A 24,460-nucleotide genomic window follows, 5' to 3' on the forward strand; every position below is an offset into this window, starting at 1 on the left:
ACTCAGAAGCATCCTGTTTAACTTTGTCAAGCGCCCCTGAACATTATTTTATGGATACCGGCGCTATATAAGTCTGATTGATTGATTGATTGTACACGTCACTCTATTTTCATTTTAAGCATTATTAATATAAATATTATTAATTATTAATATGTGATGATGATGATGAATGAAGATGATGATCTAATGATGTAAGATGATGATGTACAGTATAATGATGATGTATAATGATGATGATGCCGATGATGGTGATGATGATGATGATGATGGTGATGATGATGATGATGATGACATGTTTGTATAACTTGTCACTGATGATCACATGATTGTGAAAATTTCCAAGTTCAATTGAGGAACTATATTCGAACTATTAAAATTAAAACAGGATCAATGATATATGGGAAGGGCCAACAACATTAAATCTAACATTAACCTAATCCTAAAACCCAGCCATGTTGCTCACACTTTACGACTGTCCAAACATATATCTGATGCAGAGTTGCAATGGTAATGTAAAACTAAAGTAAAACTTGCGGTATCGACATACCATTATGTCTCTATAAAACGTTATTCCAGTGTGGTTCTCTTAACTGAAGACAAGTTACGAAAATAATAAAGATGGTTAAAAAACAAATCCTATATAGGCGCGCCTACTTACCATCTCATATATGAAAATAATTCAAAATGACACGTCGTTTGTGACACCACATTAATCTGATTTGAACGAGTACTTTCCTTAAAATGATCAAGATTTCTATTTGACTGTATCAACAAGCAGAATACCGGTTTGCGAAGTCTCAAGACAAACGGGAAAGTCCCTTCTAATAGTCACGTGCCACCGACTGTGTTATTCTTCACATCACACTTATGCAGTGGTCAACAGGCATTCAGCATATTAATTATGTAAACACTTGACATGAAGATAAACAATGGATGTAGTATACACATTAAGTAGGGGTACATTTACAGCAAATTACAAATTAATCAAATAAAAATCGAGTATAATGAACAATACAAAACCAGTCAGTTGTGTTAATTGGCAGGGAAATTCCAAAACTTTAAAAACTGCAGATTCCGATCCTGTTTTAATACAGCTAATAACTGATTATAGACCAGATTTCAATTAAATATGAGTACTACAGAATTCAAGACATCCTAAGTAATCAATATTATCTATTTAGGACTCATTTGTATTTTTGTACAGCCTGCTATTTTAGATCCTACTGATTTCACTTTTAATAATTTTAATTCTCTGGCGACTTTGGCGTACCATTTGGAAACGTTGGTGGCGCTATAACCGAAATGATTTCACGATTTTGTTGCGTGTATAATTCAAACACGAAATAAAGTTAGCATTTATTTTTTATTTTCAACGCCGTAACTCTATTTAGGCCTAGTATTAACTAGTCATTCACTAGGCCTAGCCAGACTAAGTCTGTCAAACAATTTTAGTAATAAAATACCTAGGCTTAGGCTAGCCCAGTGTACCACCTTACTACACACTAAGGCTGCTAGGCTAGGCCCTAGTAGAGTGCTAGTAGTAGTAGGGCCGTCTAGCTAGCCTAAATTAGTGAACTATTGCTAGAGGCCTAGGCCTACCACCACCACCCAACACAGACAGGCAAGCTGGTAGGCGAAAAATCGCATCCCGGCCTAGCTAGCTAGACACGTCCGACACAAAGGCCGAAAAAATCCTTTGATATACAGTAGTACTGTATAGCTAACTAGGCCTAGTTAGTGTCATAAATAATAATAAACATTTTGACAAATTTTAAAAATAAATAGGCCTTTTATAATATGAATAACTAGTCACTAGCCTAGTTAGGGCCTCTAGACTAGGTAGGGCTATTTTTACACAATATGTTTAACATCTTATTCAATCTTAGTGGAGTATTACAAGAAAGGAGAATTGCTAGAGCTGAATGTTGATATACCGACTTTGTTCAATAATGATATGAAAGATGATGCAGTTGTAATGAGAGTTAAGAATGGAAGCAGAGTTAAAAACCTCATTGGCTTTGCAATCAGAAACTTCAAGGTAAATATTAATCAATCAAAGTAACATTTATTTCTCTTATAAGTTCATAATAACAAATTAACAATAATTTGATTTAAATAAGAGGGGCAAAATTACAAAAAAAGCAATGGTTGTTTGAGGCGGCCCATAAAAGTAAAATAGAAAACAGAATAACATGTTACGCAACTGGAGACCTCGGGCGTTTTTAACCTTTTTCGAAATATTTCAATGCTTGTTTTTCCTCACTGCTCAGCAGTACTGGAATCGTCTGTCTAATTTTAATTTATTTATCTATTTTTCTAGCTGTTTTACTTTAATGTTTTGACTTTTTGCTTATTTTATTTTGTATCTCCATTGGGATCCAGCCACTGATACCCACAACATTTTTTCAATAATTTGCCTTTATCTTTAATTATGTTTATTAAATCTCCTATTCTACATACATTGCATAAAATATTTTCTGAAATTTATTTGTAGGATGACAAGACACGGCAAATAACATTTACAGGAGCCGGGCCAGCTGTCAGTAAAACAATTACTTGTGCAGAAATTATGAAAAGAAAATTTAAAAATATTCATCAGATTACAAAGTTATTCAGAAAAGAGTATGTACTACATATATTTTATAGAAGAAGATAACTACATTGTATTAAGCTCTGTCTACACTATCAGACTAGTTTGACAAAAAAAAGGTGTGATATTTCCAAATATGGTAGTGCTACTATCATCATGTCTATATATGGGCATATTGCATTTTTTTGTCACATACATTTTGAAAGTGTAGACAGAGATTTATAGATGAACCTTTCATATTAGGTATAGGCTAAAACACAACTGTGCTGATTACTGGCTGCAACTTTTACTATTATATTTACCCTCACTTTTTGTAAAAGATTAACAATTGGTTAGTTGAAAAGTTAACCCTTTTTTTTTCATTCATAGAATTGAAGAGTATTGGGAGCCACTAAAAGAAGGCTTGGATAGGTACTGTATGTACATTATTAAATGTTAAACTTAAGGACAGTGTGATGATGAAGCGATAACTAGAGTCTGTACAGCGTTTGACTGGCAGACATTGATGTTTGATTGCTGAAAAGATCTGACTGTCTTCTACAATATTATTATATTATTACATTATAAGAAATCTGACATTTTCATTTGTTTCAACTCAAACTTATTGAGGCATAATTGCAATTTGAAAGATGGACCAACAATTAAGTCTAGATTATCTATATACCTGTATGGAATCATAATTCTGAACTACTAAGGCTCTGTCCACACTATCAAACTTTATGTGACAAAAAAAATGTGATGTGCCCATATATGAACATGATGACATAATATCACCACCATATTTGGGCATATCACTGCAATATTTGAACACATCACACTTTTTTGTCAAACTAGTTTGATAGTGTACACAGAGCTTAACATACAATACTGTGCATAATCCTTAAAACTATTTTGATTTGCATATCAATCTATAAGCTATAGGATGTGTATATGTAGATAATCCTAATTATTTGTTTCAGATTGAAAGTAACTAGAAATATACCAGGCATATGTATTCTACTTTCTAAGGATTCATTAGATGCATCACAACCCGGGTAGGTATACAGCATGCAGTAAGTTGATATATTAAAGATATATTGTCCCCCTAAAAATATTTGTAGTTAAATTTGTTGTTTAATATGCCATTTTAATTTCACATAATAGTTATTCACTAAAAACTGGATCTGAAAAAAATTATTTATCTGAAAAAATTTAATTTAAATAAAAAAATACTTAAATTTTTCTGTCTTTTTATTAGGGGGCTGAGGGGAGGTTATACAGAACTGAATAACTTAAAACTGCAAAATGGCCTATTTTATTAATCTTCATTTTTCATGTTTTGGGGGGATAATACTGTACATCTTTAATGTAATTTGTTTAAAAAATGGTGTTTTCCATTTTTTCCTGAAATGTTATGATTTTCAATTCAGATACCAAGCTGCTGGTGTTTATGATGCATTGTGGTCCACATTGGACACCGATAAACAGAAGCGAAAACAGTCTGGAAGAAATCGCAAACGACAGTTCCATGACAAACAAAAACTAGTGAAAAAACATGTAGAAAAACCTACAAATATAAAGAAAGATAAAAAACCCAAAAATGATATTGGAATTGCTGGGAAAACAACAGGAATAGTTGAAGCAGACTTTGATGGCGATTCTGCAGTATGTCATGAATCAAAGAAGAAAGATAAGGTGAATCTTAAAAGGAGGGAGGAATACCAAAAGAAAGATGAAAACATACAAAAGGAACAGGAGCTTGGTGAATGTAAGAAAGATAGACTACTCAAAACTAACATTTCAGAACAAGTTGAAGAGACAATTGAGTATGCTCCAACTCAGGATGCTCCAACTCAGGATGCTCCAACTTAAGGTGGTAAGAAAGCTAGACAGTATAACACAATTTACCGTGCAATTATAACATTGTTTCAGAACCGTAACTTGTGCAGTCATATGACCAATGCAAAGATATGAGTGTTCGTGCCAACTTGGCATTGTAGCTTTTCTAAAGGTTACACTCTGTGTTCTCCCAGTTTTACCAGCAAGATTTACCGGTATAAATTGCTTCCCAAACGGTATTTAAAAAGAGTGTAGGAAAATTTAATAAAATAACATGAAACCATTACACAACAGTAATTAAAGGCTATTTTGTCAGTTGGATTAATAAAGTACAATACTTTTTTTTTGTATACATCTTATACTATACAGTGTACCACCTCATTCCGGTACCCCTTAATTTCCTGGAATTGATTTATAAATTGGGAGAACCCTGACATTAATGTAATGTATAATTGGTTTCTGATAAAAAGACGATAAAGGAAAAATACTAAAAATATATTGCAAATATTTATTTGGTTGAAGGGCATGGTACAACATATAGCCCAAGGAGATTATACGACGAATATATAGTTGTTGAGGGTGAAACACGTGCAGTTAAGGTGGTTTATAGTTCCCGGGCATGGCAATAAATAACTAACGATTAACCAATCAGATGCTATGAATTGAAAGATGCCGATATATATAAACACCAATTATACAGTAATGCTTGTTTGTGTACCACAATCTAGGCTAGCATGTGATTTGTATCAATGATTTCTATGACGTCAATTCAAATGATTCTAACATGCAAAATGCTATGATAAGAGTAAACACCGCATTCTGAGTGTTCCCAGACTAATTAAATATGAAGAAGACTTGTTCCTTTTAAAATAAATAATTCACATTCTCAACACTTATAAATAGCATGCTAACATGTTATGAATACCAATCAGATTGTGGCAATAATAATGTAACACAAAATCTCATTAATGCAAACCTTACTTTGTGTCAGAATAATGAATTCTAAAAAAGCTCTGTCTACACTATCAAACTTTATGTGGAAATGTGATGTGCCCATATATGGACATGATGATGTCATATCACTACAACCATATTTGGGCACAGCACACTTTTTTTGTCAAATTAGTTTGATAGTGTAGACAGAGTTTAGATTGAAAGATATTGAAAACAATCTTAAACACTTAAGCTCTGTCTACTCTTACTCCATGGTCTACTCTATCAAAGTAGTTGGACAAAAAAAGTGTGATGTGCTCAAATATGGTAGTGATATACCCAAATATGGTAGTTATATGACATCATTATGTCCATATATGGGCACATCACATTTTTTTGTCATAAAGTTCGATAGTGTAGACAGAGCTTTAAACATTTACCAGTACGTAATCTGTAATCAATAGTTTCATAAATGGCTTAACAAGATTCTGATACGATCCTAAATAATAAACACTAAAAAGTTTACCAGAAAGAATGCCATTATAATATTAAACAGTAAAAGAATATTTACCAGTATATACACTGAAATCTCTAATCAATGGTTTGATTCAATACATAAAATAAATAATAAACTAATACGTTTACCTGTGTTGTATATAAATTTAAAGCTGTAAAATGCTTAATAATAAGCTTGGTTTTATTGTAATAATACATTCCTGGACAATTATTCCATACAGATTGATGGTTGAATTGAAGTACACTGGTATGTGTACTATATTTTAATAAACTACTGGCTTCAGAGTTGAATGATTTCATTTAACAAACTACAATACTTATTCATAATTTCCTGCTAAGTAGCTCATGGAGGTATCGAGTTTAGGTAAGCATATCTTACATTAAGTATCTGCTTTATGGATTAGTAGCTAAATGATGTAAACAGGCTTTGAATGACATTGGACATGCTTCACTGATTTACACTTTCTTCAAATCCAACTTCTTTGTGCAAGTTTGGTCCAGGGGCTTTTACAGCCAGTTTGTTTTTGCACACCCTTGATTGCAATTTTGCACTTGACTTCAAACAACCATAGTAACATTCATAGCACTTTACAGTACATTGTTATCCATCCAGGGCCTGTTTCTAGTATTGAAAAATCCAAGAACAACATTATTATTCGAAACCGATTTCATTGCAGCTAAAATGCTCCACTGAAACTGTTTTTATGATCAAGACAAGAATAAAAAATATCTGTTCTTTTTATATGAACCTGTTTTGGTGGTAAGAAAATACTGTTCTTTCAAAACACTATATTCAATCTGGCATTTTCTTGCTTAGTGGAAACAGGCCCTAATTATCAAGGTGGCTATATCTTCTAGAGTTTGCGGCCTTTATTTCAATCCTTATATTATTGACAATTCTTAAAGAGTAAAATACATTCTCTATGCATTGTCAGGGGCATAATGCGCAGGGAAAAGAAGGCCCCTGGTGTAGCACTCCTAAGAGTCTTCTCCAACACTGGGTAATTGCATTGGACTGCTCATGCCCTGGGGCCCCTTAAGCTCACGGTCCTTGGGTTTAGCCAGTGAGCACTCATAGCCATTACGCCACTGTGCATTGTGTATTATTTATTGGGAACAGTTCATAACATGTTTCAATTTTGATAAAATAAGCACTTTGTGATGCAAAGTGAAAGTGATGGATAATGTGCAAATTAATTTGATTATTAACATTTTTATTTCTATTTAAGAATAGAAACAAAAAATGTTAATAATCAAATTTGTGGAATGTTTGTAAAATGTCAAATCTATAAATTGCTATTATGTAGTGATCATTGAAATGGTATGCAAAATATTACCTACAACTTATTATATAAAAACTAAAAAAATCGCCACAAATTGACTTCTTCATCAGTACTTCTATGAATGAATGATTAGGTGGGCACATGAACGCTAGTTGATCATACCCAGTACCGTTTTGATCATAAGATTAATCGGGAAAACACCTCACAACGTTTATACCAAAATATACTGTATATTCATAGTTCTTACTATCTTCTGGTTATCACAAAGTACCGTCAGAAAACACTTGACTATCCATTAAGAAGATTACAGAATTAACTTAAGCATGGCATTTTTATACCTCTATGAGTTAAGCTAGTAATCTAGTATAATAACTACGCATCAACAAAGAATGCTGTAATGGAATTATAAGATTTTAGTTGTTTGCATGTTAATAGAGAAATAAAATGTTAATTCTTCTTTTTATTATCATAATACTAAATCATGTTAAGTGATAAATACTAGAGGTAATAATACATGCTATTTAAGGAAAAATGAACTTATACCAAGCATACAAAATAATTATTTTTAAAAAACTATCCATAAAAAATCAAAATGTGACAAATAATACTTAGTAGATACTAATTCAAAAGATAAAAAATGTTGTTAAATATTCATTGTCTATTTCCATATATACAGTAGGCCTAGATATATAATTCAATAAAATTGAAATAAAATATAAACATTATTTGATATTGGTTGTGTGCACTTTGTGCAAAACATTGACAGCGAATTTTAGAAAAACAAAATTCTAAAAGTAATAAGTGAAATTACAGTTGAAAGTAAAAGTAAAAAATGTATTTATTCAATCAATTTTTATTTGTCATGATGGATAATAATTTGATTTGTTATGCAATTGTGAAATTTGATTATAAGAAATAATTTTTCCAATATTATTTGTGTCAAAGTCATTGACTTTAGCTAATCAGCTAGTTAATCGGACAAATGACTACGCTATAATGGTAATGCTCAGTCATGCATATCATAATGAGGCAACCAGTCTCATATTAACTAATTAAGAATTATGTACATACAATCCTACCATTCAGATTCTAACTCTGCTCTTGTAAGTATTATTGTTGCTATGGAAATTTCATTCTACATGCATGAGTGATTCGCAATTACATCAGCGAATCACTTTTAAGTAGCAACTTGCTCATTATATGTTTGTTAGATCTCATCATTCTCCTGTTGCCATAGTGATCTTTTCTTCGCAGATGTGAAGAAAATAGATTTCTGTGAGGCAGGTTTTGGATTGGCTAGTGATAAATTTGCCGGTCTGAGAGGAGTGTGTTAGATAAATTATAGAGATTGGGCAGCTTCTGCATTGTGTGACCAAATAACGATATTACGATATTTTCATTGCCGGCTTGATACATTAATTTTTGACGTGTCGTCGGATCCATCACCGGGGAGTACAAATCACACTACAGGTGGGTGGTAATAATGTACCATTTAAGTAAAATTAAGCTGGTTTTAGTTTTTCATGATAGTGTTTAGCAACAGTGGTAATAACAGTAATTTATATGGTCTATGTTGTGTAACATATGGATAGTGAATCACTCATTGTCTCTTGTTAAGATTGTTATTAATTAACCTGGAATTATGATATACAGTAGTGTATACATGTTCAGTACAGTGATCGAAATGACCTCTTTGTTTATCAGTGGAGTTTTGTTTTGCATTAGCAATGTCAAATGCTAAACCTTTGTTCTATGTCTGTAGAAATTACAGTAGAAAATACAATTTTTATTTGTAATTCAAATCTTTTTTCTAGGATTTTCTGTACATTATGAGTAAAACAACTGTTCATTGTTTTTAAAATGTTTACATTTTTTTCATCCGCATCATTCTTTTTCCAAACATTTTTTTTTTCGATGATTTGTTCGGTATATTATATATGATTTGTTCGGTAATTATTTTAGTACAACAATCACCAATCAATTCTTCATTTGTTTCATTTCATTTTTCGAAATTGAAGGACTGGTTTTGGCAGATGTCCCAACTTGAAAAATAGGGGTTGAAATAAAGACCGCAAACTGGACGATATACAGTAGCCACCTTGATAATTAGGGCCTGCTTTCTACTGAGAAAGAAGGTATTTCCAGGTGGAGCTATATAAATAAAATATACATCAAATATACTATAGAGGCTTTGAACACAAAAAAAGATTTTTTTTTTTTCAATTTACAATTTTGGTTTTTGTAATATTAAAATGATTGTATAGTTCTTTTCAGGGGATTTTTTAAGCTTATTGTGTTTAGAAAGAAATTTGAAAATATGTAAATGCCGATAATAAAAGGAAAATATTTTGCTGATTCATTTTTAAAGGGGACTTTCAAGTGGAAATGATTACAAAATCAAGTGGTGAATTATTAATTGAAGTGCTCTTCTTGGCTATGTTATTTTTGTTTGTGAAACTAATGTATCTACCGTATGTTGTCATACATTAATACGACTAACTACGTAAGAAGAAATACTCAAATCCCAAAAGTATAAATTTAATGAAATGTTCTTGTAAGAAGGATTGGATTGAGCACATACTATGTCTTGTATTCATAGGGTTCATATCAAAATTATTCTACTTCAGTTGTACTGCAGTAACTACCTTTTGCTTATTCTCAAGAACATGGTTATTGCATACCATTACCGAAACGTCTCAACCATACTATTTTTCCTTTTGTGTACGGCAAACCTAACATTCGTAGCATTGCAAACAATATTGTAACCTGCTTTTTTGGGGTAATGCGGTCATACACATGCCTCATAACTGGAACCATATGTTACAGTATTTCAGTAAAAAATGTAGTTACTGTAGTAACTGCAGTAAAAAAATGTTGACGTGATCCCTTAAGATAATCTTAAGTCTAAATGTTCAGAATATCAAACATATTTTGTTATTTTTTTGGCTTAAATTTCTACATTTAAGTATTTAAAGTAGATGGTTCTAGTTTCAGCATTTGATCTGTTCTTCACATTTGCTCGCGTGTTGCATTTCAGTATGTTTATTAGTTTGAAATTATGGTAGAAAAGTTCTACAATTTTTATTTGTAATTCAAATCTTTTTTGAATTTGTAATTAGGTTATAGAGAATGTAGCCATTGTGAATTCCAAGAAAATGTGCTCAAATAATGTTCATTAAATTAAATCATAACATTTATAATTCCTTCTTTCAACATAAGGTACACCTTCCTTCTTTATTGGGCGCATTTATTCATTACAAATTGGAAATAACAAAGATAACAAAGAACTTATAAATATTAAAATAAATAACATGTGCATGTTTGTGATGTGATTTCAGAATATCCTGTTTTGATAGGATTTAATAAGCTTTATTACTTTAAGTGCATTTAATCAGAATCCATTTTAACTAAGAACTTAGCTAATTAATTCCAATTTATCAAGAATCATTATTTAAAAAGTAAAGAATTAGATTTATTCAGTGGCATAATAAATTACCATATTCAACAATAGACAATAGACAATTTACATAATAATATAAACATGCTAATTTACTGGTATGATATTATTGTTTATAATCAAATATAACATTTATTGTTCTTTTTAATTCAACAAACATTTACTTCATCAAATGCCATACAAATAATACAGAGCATAAAATGTTTATGCATAAGGTACAAAATATAGCATCCATTCTTTATTATTCCATTCAATCCAATTCAACAAACATTTATTTAATCAAATGCCATACAAATAATGCAGAGCATAAAATCTTTCAACATAACATACAAAATGTAGCATTCATTCTTTATTATCCCTTCAATTTATTCAAATAAAAAACAGCTAAAACTATGATTTCTAATTCACTTATTGAAGTAATTTATATGTTAAAAATGATGAAACCAGCCATTGTGAATATACCTTGTCTTTGTGTGCGTCTTGCAGACAATTTTTATCAAGGTTTCTTCTGAATTGATGTCTTTCACAGTGTGATTAATAATCCATTATCTACTGTTGTTTGCATTCGCAACATTCAATCATTTCATTATTATTCCAGTTTCTACGTGAAACACATTTCAGGAATTATTCGATCTGAAGAAAAGGAATTTAGGTACTGTTTTATTATACAGCTGTGCGTTCTATACTATATTTGTTGCATTTCCAACAACATTCCATTATTCTAGTCTCTACGTGAAACACATTATTATTTCATCTAAAGAATTTATTTTGCTTTAAAAAACAAGGAATTTAGGTACTGTTTTATTATAGAGCTGTGTGTTTTATACTTTCATATTATTCTAGTCTCTACATGCAACACATTTTAGGATTTATTTGATCTAAAGAATTTATTTTGCTTTAAAAAACAAGGAATTTAGGTACTGTTTTATTATACAGCTGTGTGTTCTATACTTTATTTTTTATGTTCGCAACGTTTTATCATTTCAATATTATTCTAGTTTCTACTTCAAACACATTTTATAAAAACATTTAAAAAACAAGGAATTTAGGTAATGTTTTATTATAGAGCTGTGTGTTTTATACTTTATTTTTGCATTCTATCATTTCATTATTCTTTTTTTATAGGAATTAAGAATTATTTGAACCTAGAGAATTTATTATTAAAAAAAAATATTTTTTTTATAAAGCAATGGATTTTATAATATAGAGCGGTGTCTGGAATTATGTTATATTGTTTACAAGAAATTCATTTTTGAAAATTGAGTATAAAAATAATAGTTAATACTATTGAAAATTACTCTAATACTGTCTAATAATAAGAGAGATAATATTGGACGCATTACATTGGAAATAATAAATTCTAATATAGATAGAACTAATATTAAAATAATTAACATTTGGACGTTTGTGGATGTGATTTCAGGGTCATCCTATTTTGATAAGATTTAATAAGCTTTAACTTAAATTGCATTTGATTAGAATCCATTTTGACTAAGACCTTACTAATTAATTCCAATGAATTTTTTAAGAATCATTATTTAGAAAGTATGGAATTAGATTTATCCAGTGGCATAATACATTACCATATTAAACAACAGACAAATATACTTTTTGCATAATACAAACATGCTAATTTACTGGTATGATATTTGCATAAATGCTGATTCATTATAAATATATACTGAAGTATTCTATAATGTCTCATTACAAAAATGTCTAGGATGAGAAAGGGTGGGTTTGCTTGGGTAGATAACTTTCAAAATGTGTGACACAGATGGACTGAAATATAGATTATCAGTTGAACCATGTATTGATTAAATAATTATTTAATCCATAGTTGGACTGTCCTTAAAAATTCTCTTTACCCACATATTGTTTTTATATTTGACCTTTTATTGGTGTTTTACACTGTTGGTTTGAAATAGAAAATAATCTACTACCATATTTGGGCATATCACTACCATATTTAAGGCACATCACTACCATATTTGTATACAGGAAATGAATCTATTAACTGCAGCACTTGTAACTTTGTTTTCAATGTAAAATGACCTGCTTGAGTCAAATCGTGATTCCTAGCAAGGCATTATTGATTTACCCGTCCATGCATTCCATTTTTTATAGTAGTTTGCTGAGCGTGCTTGCTAACCATGCCCGTGCATATTGTAATATAGATTGGTAAATACTTATTACAAGTAATTAAATCACTTTATTTCTTTTATTTAGCCTCTATTTTATTATATAATAAATGTTATGTTATAAATGCACTGATGAAGGGCTAGTGTTGCCCGAAAGCTCTGCTAATTTTTCTGGCTGTTTTACTTCATCGTTTTGATTTAGCTTTTTGCTTATTTTATTTTGTATCTCCATTGAGATCCAGCCACCGATACCCATGGAATTGTCATTATTTCAGTTTCAATCCAACCAGAAAATTAATGTTTACATACGTTAGTGCAGGGCAAAACATCTGACCAATAAATTCTGTTATATATCTGTAGTGTCAATAAAAGTTGTTGTTAAATTTTACAATAATAAATTTTGACACTAATATTTTATATTGCTATAAAAGAAATTGAATTTATCGGTTCAGATAATATAGCTTGGTTTTCTCATAGAGATATTATAGTGAACTATGATATCTATGGTTTTCTATATATAGATTTTAGGTTTTCTTCTTTATGGCTCTCTCTGAAATAACAGGAAAGAATTGTGTTTTTTAAAGGAAATAATAAGAACTATTATTAATAAGAAATACTAACTACAATACTATTCTAAGATACCGTTATTTTCCAAGTCAAATTAAAGCATATCGGAGGAAATGCAGACAACCAAGGCTAAAGTTTTAGAGTTACCAACATTTATACCCTGTTCAATGTCCAATTGTAAAAATCTCTGTCTACACTATCAAACTAGTTTGACAAATGGTAGTGATATGCCCAAATATAGTAGTGGTATGCCCAACTATGGTAGTGGTAAGACATCATCATGTCCATATATGGGCACATTATATTTTTTGTCACATAAAGCTTGATAGTGTTTTAACAGAGCTTTAAGGAAATTTACATTAGACATCAAGAAGCACAACTGGCAATTTAATTTATACATTATTTTGATAAAATAATATATTTACCAAAATGATATTACTTCTTAATTTTAAAATGGAAACAAATAAAATTATACAGTATTTATCATTTGAAATTGTATAAGTGTACTACTAGTTACAATATGGTTTGTCGACGAGGGTGGCTTTGTACTACTGAGATAGCAAAGGTTATGCCGCTATACTGCTGCTGCTGCATAATACGGCAACGAAATTCTTTATACATAAGCCTTTAAATATAAGGTTTTCTGTAGTATTATGCTAATTGTGAAATAGGAGCTTATGATTGTATTACAGTAAGCTTTTCGTGAGTGGCTGTAATTAAATCCATTATAAAAGCTAATTATTATTTTAAATAATTTATTTGGATTCTTGATGAAAGCTGATCAGAGGCTTGATAGTAAACTGTGTTTGACCTTTAATGTATAATGTTAGAATGTCATGTATCTTATCTCATTTTATTTCTGTCATTTCTTTAATTTTTTTCACTCATACTACAGTATAATTTAAAAAAAAATTACTATGCCTTTGCTTAAATTGGTTTATATTCATAATTTTAGTTTTATTAATTTTTTTTAATTATCAACTTATTAGTGGAGGTTGTTATCTCTGTCAGTTGATTTAAAATTTAAAAAAATGTTTTTAATTTATTTTTTTTATTTGATGATTTATAAAATAATTGATTTTGTTTAAATCCTAATATATTCACATTTCATTTGTTCATTTACGTAATTCATTCATATGTTTTAATTGTTATCTTGTACATTAATTCATTCACATTTTGTTTGTATCATAATGGATTATGTCATTCTTCAGCAGTTACTGCAGTAACTACATATTTTACTGCAAAAAGGTCAATTTAGACAGTTTCATAAACTGTGTATTTCAAAATCCTGGATTCGCCAATGTGATCCCTAATAAAGATGCACAAATTGACTTTAATAATAAGCATTGATTATTATTATACACAAAAAAAGAAGCTATACATAATATATGAATCCATCAGCGTGTAGCAGAAATGTAAGTGAAAGGTTTACAGTGGATGAATATGCTGGCTTGCAATGATTAGAGGTTATCAGGTGTTTATTCTGTATTAAAGTACTATTCAACTGAGAATAGTCTATCTACTACCAGTAATTACTGTACTATTACTAATGTAAACAAATAGCCAAAATGTTATATAACCGAAATCAAATTGATAATATAAGTTAAATTTCAAGTTCTCTCAATACTGCTCTTGTGTCAATGTTGGTTTGAAGCCATTTAAGGCAATACATTTGTTTTAAAGCGCAGATAAAGTAATGTAACATTAGATTTCTGGAAATCTTAGAATGGAGTTTCAATAGTTAATGAATTCATGGGTACTGGACTCATTCATCATTTATTAATTTCTATCAATGATAAACAATACAATAGAAAATGATAATATATAATAATGAATACAAAAATAATACAACAATACCATTAATAGAGGATCTTGCAAGAAGAAATTTCTTTCCCAAAAACAAAGAGAAAAGATTTGCATTTGTAAATAATTATGTATAAAAGAAAATAAGGTCATGACAAACCGTTTAAATGTCTGGTTCAAATACAATAAATAAACCCACCCACCCATATTCTTAAAGAATGGAGCTCACCGTTTAAGTATGTCCTGTGAATATGTTGGCTCTAGAATAATAGTATTTAAGTACCTTAAAATAAAGCAAATTGTAAGCGAGTTATTTTTCCATTTAAGTTCAATTCATGTCGTTGATGCCTTAATGTCTACGTCATTTTGTTTGATTTTTCGTTTGCATTGTTGTCTGGGTATTGTCTGTGAAAGTATGTGTCCACAGTATGTTCTGTGTTTATCCAGTTTCAAGTTATCAATTGTTATTTCCTCATAATTCACTGTATTGTATAGCACTATTATACTTTCACTATCACTTAAAATCAGCAATATGAGAATGCATTGTATTTGATACTACGATCCTTAGCATTACTTTCATCTTAAAAACAGCCTTCGGACAACATAATATAGAATTACAAGTATTTAAATTGCGTCTTAATATATTGGATATTTTTGCATGAATAACTAGGCTGCATCTATTTAAAATTTAACAGAATAAATCATTATAAAATAATATGGAAAAAGCGGTTTATTTATTTATGCAACATAAAGATTCTGTTTTAACCCGCATTTTATTTAAAAATTGCAAAAATTTTTTTTTTTTTTAAACCATTGTAAATCAGACTCAGTCAGTCTGTATAAAGATTTTCGCGCCGCTCCTTTAGGCAGTTATATTCAAGATAACAGAATCGCATTAGGAAACAGTTACCATGCAGTAGCTTATAGTTTACTGCGGTGGAAAAAATAGGTATTTGAAAACTTGGACTGGGCATGCGCACAACACAAAGCACGTCTGGGAAGAAAGAGAATCTATGAAAACATTTGCTGATAAATATTGAGATGCATTACTACTAGACAGTAGTTGAGATTGAGATGAGCGGCGTTTGTTGTAAGGAATATTTACTACTAACTCTAGAAATGTTCATTCCTGAATATTTTCTTTTAATACATTACTCTTCTTCTGTATGTATTTGTTATGTTTGCTCTTTGTGAGTTGTCTAATAAAGCATACGTTTGATTAATATTCCATATTAATCTTGAAAGTTGATAATGCTGTCCATGTCTTGTAGGAATCATAAATTATCTGATTAAGAAAACTGAGATATATATATATTGAAAAGAGTCTTTATCAATGTATGTTTTTATATAGTAGGTTTGTATATATATTTTCTTTAATCCTATCTGCTGCTGATCTTTTAAAGTGAAACCAAATAAACTTCAACATTGAATTTTTATTGTGAGATCCACCGTATTCTTAAATATATAAACTCAAGTTTTAACTCCTCTAATATCTAGGATCAATAACACCTTGGACTGCTTTCTGTAATTTGTAATACTTCTTCATTCAACCACCTTCCTAAAACGAGTACACAAATGGATGCACAGCATGTACAGTAGCTATAAACCACTATGTACAGTAAATAGTGAATATCATATAAGATAAGATAAATCTTTATTGTCATGAACACAACAAGGTGAACATGAAATTGGTTTTCCTTGATGCTTAAAAACACATACAATATATAAAACATTAAAAATATCAATACAATACATTAAAACTATATAAGTAAACAAGTTATATTTACAGAAGGAAAACCACTATCTTTGAAATGTTGACAAATGATTTCCTATTATATACATTATATATATTATGATATACATTATCATTTACATACTGGTCAATGTTAACCATTGATTATATCCTAAATTTGTTCAATAGTAGAGAGAATCCTACCATCAAATGCAAAATACATTAATTTTAATAAATATAATATTATTCAGTGGCTTTATAACCACTGGTAGTATTTTGAATAACCCAACCTGCATATATTTTGACATAGTTGTGTGTTTACATACATAATGAATAGTTCATCTCTCTGCAGATATCTAGAGTATACGAACACCGCTACACATCTGTGGATTCACTATTGCTAACACTGACAGGTGAGCTAATTATTTTTATGTTGTACATTTCCTTTTATTTGCTGTCATCATTGACATCTGATTATAATCGTCACTATCATTTAATCATGTTCTGGTAAAACCAAGTTAACCAGCTCCCTTGAGCATATTTGGGTTTTCTGCCAAATACAATAATTTTAATATTAATCTGTATTCATTTGATTGATGCATTGTGAAATATAACGAATGAACAAATTTATCAATATTAACAGTATTGTCATCTTCATCATTATCAACATTATTATCACCATTTTCATCATTACCATTATCACCATTTTCATTATTATCAAGAAACCATCATCATTTAATTATCAACAAATCATTACCAATATTATCAACAAATCATCATCATTATTATTATCAACAAATCATCATCATTATTATCATCAACAAATCATCATCATTATTATCAACAAGTCATCATCATTATTATCAACAAACCATCATCATTATTATCAACAAACCATTATCACTGGTATATGTCATTACTTTCATTTTTAATATTATCAAAGCTGTACAAAATTATCATTATATTTTTCAACAGTAATCTTCTTTACGATCATCATCATCAGTATCAACAGTACATTATCAGAACAAATTGTTTTATAATCCTCACACAAGACAGCGTTGTTGTAGTGAATAATATCAAGGCATCATAACCATATGGAAACTCTTTTTATAATATTGTTTCATCAATACATGTTGTGTCTTTTATGCACTGACATTTCCCGTCTACAAGCCCTTGTGCTCGTAAACACGAGGGAGCTCTGTAATAATCAAACTGGCACAATCTTGTTCAATTGATTACACCCACTCATGTCAAAAGGTTAATCATGAAATTTACAATTATCAAACACAAACATTCTCTTATTTTGACTTTATTGAAAGTTTTCATGCAGAATCATAATGAAATGATAGTCAAATTGCTAAAATTGTGTTTTAAAACTAAATTGTTAACAAACTAGAGGGTTAAGACAGAAATATGGAACAATATCGTATATAGGCCTGCTAAAATGTTGTAGAATATACCTATCGCGGTACACATGGAACAGCTAGGGTGAGTAACCGACATGGAGTTGGTGATATGTGTTTTACATTGTGTCTAGGTATTCCAGAAATAAGCATATAAATTATTGATAAGGAAAATGTATAAAAAATATGTTGTTTATATATTAGTTATTTAAAAATATATTTGATTGATAACAATTTGATTGCATGCCACCCACCTCTACATTTGTTGAATATTTAATGTAGTAAGGATTTTGGTGTATACGCAATCCCGCGAGATACACGCAATCGCAAATCTGAGACGTCTACCGTAAGCTCTAGGCTTATTATGTTAATAGCGAAAGTACATTACAATTTAAAGGGTATTGTTTATTTATAGACATGTATTGCAGGGGCGGCATCCAATTACTTGTACTGTATCTCCATGTATGACATTATCTGTCTAGTATCATAATCAACTTATAATACAGCGTCACATTTGTATCACATGTGATCCCTGTATATGGTATGGTTATGTAACATGTGACACTGTATTGCAGAATTTTCCTATGATACTGGAGAAAATATATATACAGCACCAGAATCAACTAGAGATAAATACCGACTTATATAAAAAATAAACTTGAGTGTCCATAACATTTATTAAGCAATAATTCAAATGACATTTGACAGTGCATTTATGCATTGTTTTTCACAACCCTTTTTCTTGTGTGCAATACTTACGTTTAAAGTGCTTCTATTCTGCTTTATAATTATATTATTTATTAAAATAAAGTTTATCAATGCAAATTTATGTATGAAATAATTTTAAATTGAAAACATTCCCACCCCAAGGCCATGTCTTCATAAAGATACATATAATTAATGAAATTTAAATTATGCTATATTGAAACAAAGTAAATTTAAATATTAAAAAAAAAGTAAATTTAAATATTAATATATTTAATAATATTCATGCCAATATGTGGTATGTAATAATTATAAGAATTTTATTCTTTTAAGTATGCTTTATAAAAAATATTGTATGATAATAATATGCTAAAAATGTACATTTTTACCTTTGAAATGTTTTGCCGAAAGTTCATTAAGAACCATCATGAATATAAGTACTACCAGTATAAAACTGTCTTGTTTTTAAGTAACTCACACATTTGTGTACAGTGTCAGTTTAAATTAGGCACTGGAGTTTAATTCAACAATAATTTTGATCAGGTAAATATACAGGAATTCCTGTTTTAGGTCACAACAAAAAATTAATAGTGAATCCTGAATCCATTCCAGAGGTAGCGCTAGGTGTGCATGCTCCCCCTATTTATTAATTATGACCTACATAATTTCTGATATCTATTTTTGACAGACTGTTAATATTAATGTCAATGCTCCATTTTTCTGCCCTGTTACTTCAATAAATAATCATATAATTTATCTTTTTTCCACCAGAAACCATCATTGAAAATGCCAAGCTTTTTGTTTGTCTGCGTGACATGTGCTCAAGTCGTCGGCGTGGTGATGCTAGTTTTACTTGGTTACTGGACCGGTAACATTCTTGGCGGCTTTGCATGGGATGGATCTTCACAAGAATTCAACCTTCATCCATTACTGATGGTTATTGGCCTTGTTTATATGTATGGTCAAGGTAAAAAGAAAACTTTTTAAATATCTAAAGCCATAAGTTTTTTTATCATCTAGTCTCGTGGCTCAAAATTTGCTAGTTAGATTTTTAGAACTATAAGAATACGTTTGCTAGTGGATTACAAAGTAAATTTCTCTTAATGTATAAGGGTTTTTTAATAGTTTTTAGGGAGACTGTAGAAGTCTATGGCATTAAGTTTTCTATATGCCTTGAACTTAAAATGTTCTGTTCTGTTTTATAACCAGCAACCAATTTTGTTTTTATACCTGTTTGTGAAAACACAATTAAGATAACTTGAACCTGAACCTGGTTTCTTTGCTCTAATCTTTACATTTTTGGTGGGCTTACTTTATATATATTGATCATTCTTTGTTCTTTTATTGATACTTGCTTGACAATGGCGGGACAAGTGTTGTAATAATTTTTCAACTTGCTTACAGCTATAATGGTGTTTCGTGTATTTAACAAGGAGAGTAAGATTGTAATCAAGACAATGCACTTATTGACTCAAATCTTTGGGTTCATATGTGCATGTATCGGCCTCAAAGCAGTCTTTCGGAATCATAACGTTAATGGTATAGCGAACATGTATTCCATACATAGCTGGGCTGGTATTGTCGTCTTCACATTGTTTACTTGTCAGGTAATATTTTATACTTCCATGAAATTAAAGCAAATTTAGAACTGTTAACTCTCCAAATCTCTCTGAAAACTAGAAAATCTCAAAATGAGACTTTATTATAGTCCCAAATTAAAAGTACATTTCAAATGTACTTAAAGATGTATTGTCCCCAAAAACATGAAAAATGAATATTAATATCAGACTTTAATAGGCAATTTTTCTGTTTTAATAAAGTTATTCACTTCTGTGAAAAAAAAAGTAAAAAAAAACAACTATTTCACAAAAAGACATTATTAGACGAATTAGTTAATTTTAACCAAAAACCATTGTCTGACAGACAATTTAAGTTTTTTTTTGGCTTTAAATTGCATTTTTTTCAGGTAAATCATTTTTATTTTCGATCCAGTTTTTCATCAAAGTGAATAACTATTACGTGACATTAAAAAAAAAATGTTTAGGGGGACAATATATCTTTAAACATTTTTTCATGTTTAAAGCACTTAATCTGTGCTTATTCTGTATCTCATTCCATTATCATGCTTATTGTATTGTATTTGTAGGTCAGACTCGCCAGACACTTCGCCCAGCCCAATTAATTTCCAAATGTGTGATAGCAAATTAAGGCTCTAATCTCATGATAATAAGCTTACTTTCTAATTAATTCACTGAATTCTCTTTAATTTTTCGTTTTAAATCCATTTGATTAATTTAAATGGTGAGTAATTCAATTTTTAATTTACCAAATTTGCGATTTCTTCATACATCGCGTTCAATATGTAACATATCAATATTTTGCTATTTTTTCTAACAAATTTCTTATTCTATATATTTTCTTTTTCAGCTTCTTTTTGGCTTCCTCTTCTTCTTCTTCCCAAAAGCAAGTGAATCCTTACGTAAATCATACTTAGTTGTTCATCGTTTCTTTGGAATTGCAATTTTTGTTGGTGCTATAGCCGTTGCCTGTATGGGCCTTCTGGAGAAACTTGGCTTTCAATACCCTAATGAGTAAGACATTTTTACAGATGAATTCTGTTTTTGTAACCAGTTTCCAACTAGTTTGATAGTGTTGACAGAGCTTTACAGCATATCTAAGAAAAAGCAGTGGTATAGCAGCTGTCAGCACTCTCTGGCTAAACGCAGGGGTCTCTAAGCAGGGCCCAAAATAAACAACAAGCATTAAAATATGTTAGAAAGACTAAAAACGCCAGAAGCCTCCAACCTTGGAGGGCCCTAAAGCTTTGTCTACACTATTAAACTTCATGTGAGAAAAAAATTTGATGTCCCCATATATGGACATGATGAACTAGTTTGATATTGTAGACAGAGAAGAAATTATGTCATTGAAAAACACAATCCCAACAATACCATTAGCTTTTCGTTTAACATGTTGTTGTCCAGGTCTCCCCATTAAAAAGACTTAGTTTTTTAATATTTATAGTACCACTGTCACCTCCACTCTATATACTTTATTTTAACATTTTTAGGCTCAGAAACTTGGATTTAAAAATTGTACAGTTTTTGAAATATATTTAAATGACTTCTTTTTATTCATAGTGCTGAAGAGCCATATAGTACCCTGCCAACAGGAGCCATGATTGGAAATTTCCTTGGTTTAATGATCTGTCTCTTTGGAGGTCTTGTTGCCTTTATTGTTACACATTCAGACTTCAAACGAGTCGATGAACCCGTTGATGAAGAAGTCCGCCCTCTAACATCTTCAACATCCGAAATGAAAGCTTACCAAGCAAGTGAGGCAGCTGCTGATACTGAACAACAATAAGGCTAATTTAAAAAATGGTATTGAGAATTGAAAAACAGTAAAATAAGATCCCCTCCATAGTAGTCCTTGATAAATAGGTCTGTGCCATGCAACAGTAGGGCCTAACCCAGGCATTAAAATCTTGATTGTTGGTTTATAAAAGTTCCAAGTGATGGTGATCGTGTCTGGACACAAGTCAACGACAGTATTACCACAATCAAACACAGGATATTATAAGTTATTGCTATGTCCTTCATGATTCTAGAATTTCTTGACAACACTTTTATTATAAAAAATGTATAAATAATATTATACTTCCGCACCCCACCTCTACAAGTAAGAGTATAAGTAGGGTAACAGATTTAGTATAACTTGACTAGAAAAGAATAGATTACAGTATAGAACTTGCAGAAGAAAGCAATGTGCTGCCCTCTATCTTGTCATTTCTCTATGTTGAAAACTTACTAAAAATGTGGTAGCGCCCTCTAATATTTATTAGTCTATATTATACACCTTTGAATTGTATGTATTTTAACCTGTTGTTCGTATCATTTGTTATTATGTTGAAGCAATATTTGTCAATTTAATATGGGTGTATTATAATCTATAATTATTTATGTAGCATTTAGCCTTTTTGCAATCCTTCTCCGTGCATATAATACTCAATCTGCAGACGTGTTTATTGTCTGCATATTAAGCAGAAAGTTCAGGGATTTTTTTTTCAACCTTCGTCGTTTATAAATTATTTTTATTCCAGTGTTTAACTGTGGTTTCGACTTATAGTTCAGATTTGCGCGACAATCTTTGTAACACGTATGCGCATGCGTAATCGTAACGTAAAATCAGACGACAATCCGTCGCGCGAACTCCCAATAAAAGGAACTACTGACCAATCAGAAACGACATCCATCCATTAATCAAACCACGTCCAACACCCGTACCACAACCACTCCGGCTCACGACCGATCATCAGAATACAAAAATGGATATGAAATTGTAAGTTTTTAAACATTAATTGCTGAATTCATTGTACCCTAATTGTATAGAGTTATTTTGCTTCCTTCCATAGCATCGAGCCTAAACTATTGAGCTAGAATAAACGTTGTTATCGTCTAGGCCTAGGCTTATCATGATCCGATGTATTCAATTCTGGGCCCAGGTTGGTTGGAATGGACTATTGGGTGCTTATTTTTATGCGAGGAGGGAGCTAGTTGTTGAGCCTAGATCTTGTCTGCGTGACATGTGTGTGGGACGACTTTGCTTACGTCAATAGTAATACGTCATAATTAACATAAGTCAAGTTTCTAGATTACTTCTCATTGGCTGAGACGTATTAATATTTTACACGCCTATGTAGAAACAAGTGGTATTTTGTTGATAAGTGGTGTTATATATTTACTCAGAATATGGTTAAATTAAATTTATAGTATAATAATATTGTACTGTACTAAGTTAATACGTTTTATTTTTATTTTAATTAAGATCTCGAAGTCATTTGACATGGATTCTGTCACTCTACAATTATTTGCATATAAATATAAACGTTATGTTATTTATATGGTTCAGAATATATAATCTTGTTTTAAGCAGAATAGACCCACCAAAATAGTATTAACATTGTTAGTTAATTGATAACACAGGAGAAATGCACCCAGCGTTATGAAGCGTGGTTCCCACTAGAGACGCAACGCACGCGAGTTGACCAATGACAAGCCACTGTTCGAATAATCCATCGCTTGTAATTGGTCAAATCACTTGCGTTGCGTCACGTCCTTGCGTCGCTAGTGGGAACCAAGTAGTTACACCGTGTCCATTGTGAAGTCGTCATTTTGCGACCTACTGATCACACTGCTACTATGTGAAATGATGTTATGTTTAACCTTGAAATTATATTTTTCTTAGCATAAATATTAATGGAAATGTGCTTGCTCCGCCGCCGTGGTGAACTGAAAACGGTTTTAGACTGGTTTACCTTGTAACAAATAAAATACAACCAATGAGATGATTGTTTTCCTTCGTCTATTTTATGTCATGAATTTGTATAATGTATTTATATAGAGGAAAAATTATTTATTTTGTTGAATATGCATTTTAATATTACAAATAACACACTATATGTAATAAATTACTAAAAATGATGACGTCATCGGTCATTTTAAGCGTACGTAAA

At 30.6% G+C, this 24,460-nt stretch overlaps 2 protein-coding genes across 4 annotated transcripts; both read left to right on the forward strand.

Moving 5' to 3' along the window:
- The first annotated feature begins 1,280 nt into the window (after nucleotides 1–1,280).
- On the forward strand, nucleotides 1,281–5,438 carry LOC144841206 (ribonuclease P protein subunit p25-like protein). 2 transcript variants are annotated; one of them, XM_078697457.1, is made up of 6 exons: nucleotides 1,281–1,348; nucleotides 1,887–2,038; nucleotides 2,495–2,622; nucleotides 2,960–3,001; nucleotides 3,550–3,624; nucleotides 4,000–5,436. In XM_078697457.1, coding segments are annotated over exons 1-6 (840 nt in total). In that variant the 5' UTR covers nucleotides 1,281–1,347; the 3' UTR covers nucleotides 4,442–5,436. The 2 variants fall into 2 exon arrangements, with proteins under 2 accessions (XP_078553583.1, XP_078553584.1); XM_078697458.1 differs by lacking the exon at nucleotides 1,281–1,348 and adding an exon at nucleotides 1,366–1,433 and having other exon boundaries at nucleotides 4,000–5,438.
- A 647-nt stretch (nucleotides 5,439–6,085) lies between these two features.
- On the forward strand, nucleotides 6,086–24,292 carry LOC144841210 (transmembrane ascorbate-dependent reductase CYB561-like). 2 transcript variants are annotated; one of them, XM_078697463.1, is made up of 6 exons: nucleotides 6,086–6,221; nucleotides 17,190–17,250; nucleotides 19,717–19,912; nucleotides 20,350–20,552; nucleotides 21,373–21,536; nucleotides 22,086–24,292. In XM_078697463.1, exons 3-6 carry the CDS (start codon nucleotides 19,732–19,734, stop codon nucleotides 22,309–22,311), a joined length of 774 nt encoding a protein of 257 aa, XP_078553589.1. In that variant the 5' UTR covers nucleotides 6,086–6,221; nucleotides 17,190–17,250; nucleotides 19,717–19,731; the 3' UTR covers nucleotides 22,312–24,292. The 2 variants fall into 2 exon arrangements, with proteins under 2 accessions (XP_078553589.1, XP_078553588.1); XM_078697462.1 differs by lacking the exon at nucleotides 6,086–6,221 and adding an exon at nucleotides 8,288–8,610.
- The last annotated feature ends 168 nt before the right edge of the window (nucleotides 24,293–24,460 follow it).

This window comes from Antedon bifida, chromosome 4 (genome assembly GCF_963402885.1).
Source record: "Antedon bifida chromosome 4, ecAntBifi1.1, whole genome shotgun sequence".
Classification (NCBI taxonomy): Eukaryota; Metazoa; Echinodermata; class Crinoidea; order Comatulida; family Antedonidae; genus Antedon; species Antedon bifida.

Coding starts and splice junctions, on each gene's coding strand:
- LOC144841206 (XM_078697457.1), top strand. Junction 2,623..2,959: donor ACAAAGTTATTCAGAAAAGA/GTATGTACTACA, acceptor TTTCATTCATAG/AATTGAAGAGTATTGGGAGC. Junction 3,625..3,999: donor TTAGATGCATCACAACCCGG/GTAGGTATACAG, acceptor TTTTCAATTCAG/ATACCAAGCTGCTGGTGTTT.
- LOC144841210 (XM_078697463.1), top strand. CDS start 19,732: ATGCCAAGCTTTTTGTTTGTCTGCGTGACATGTGCTCAAGTCGTCGGC. Junction 19,913..20,349: donor TGTTTATATGTATGGTCAAG/GTAAAAAGAAAA, acceptor ACTTGCTTACAG/CTATAATGGTGTTTCGTGTA. Junction 21,537..22,085: donor GGCTTTCAATACCCTAATGA/GTAAGACATTTT, acceptor TTTTATTCATAG/TGCTGAAGAGCCATATAGTA.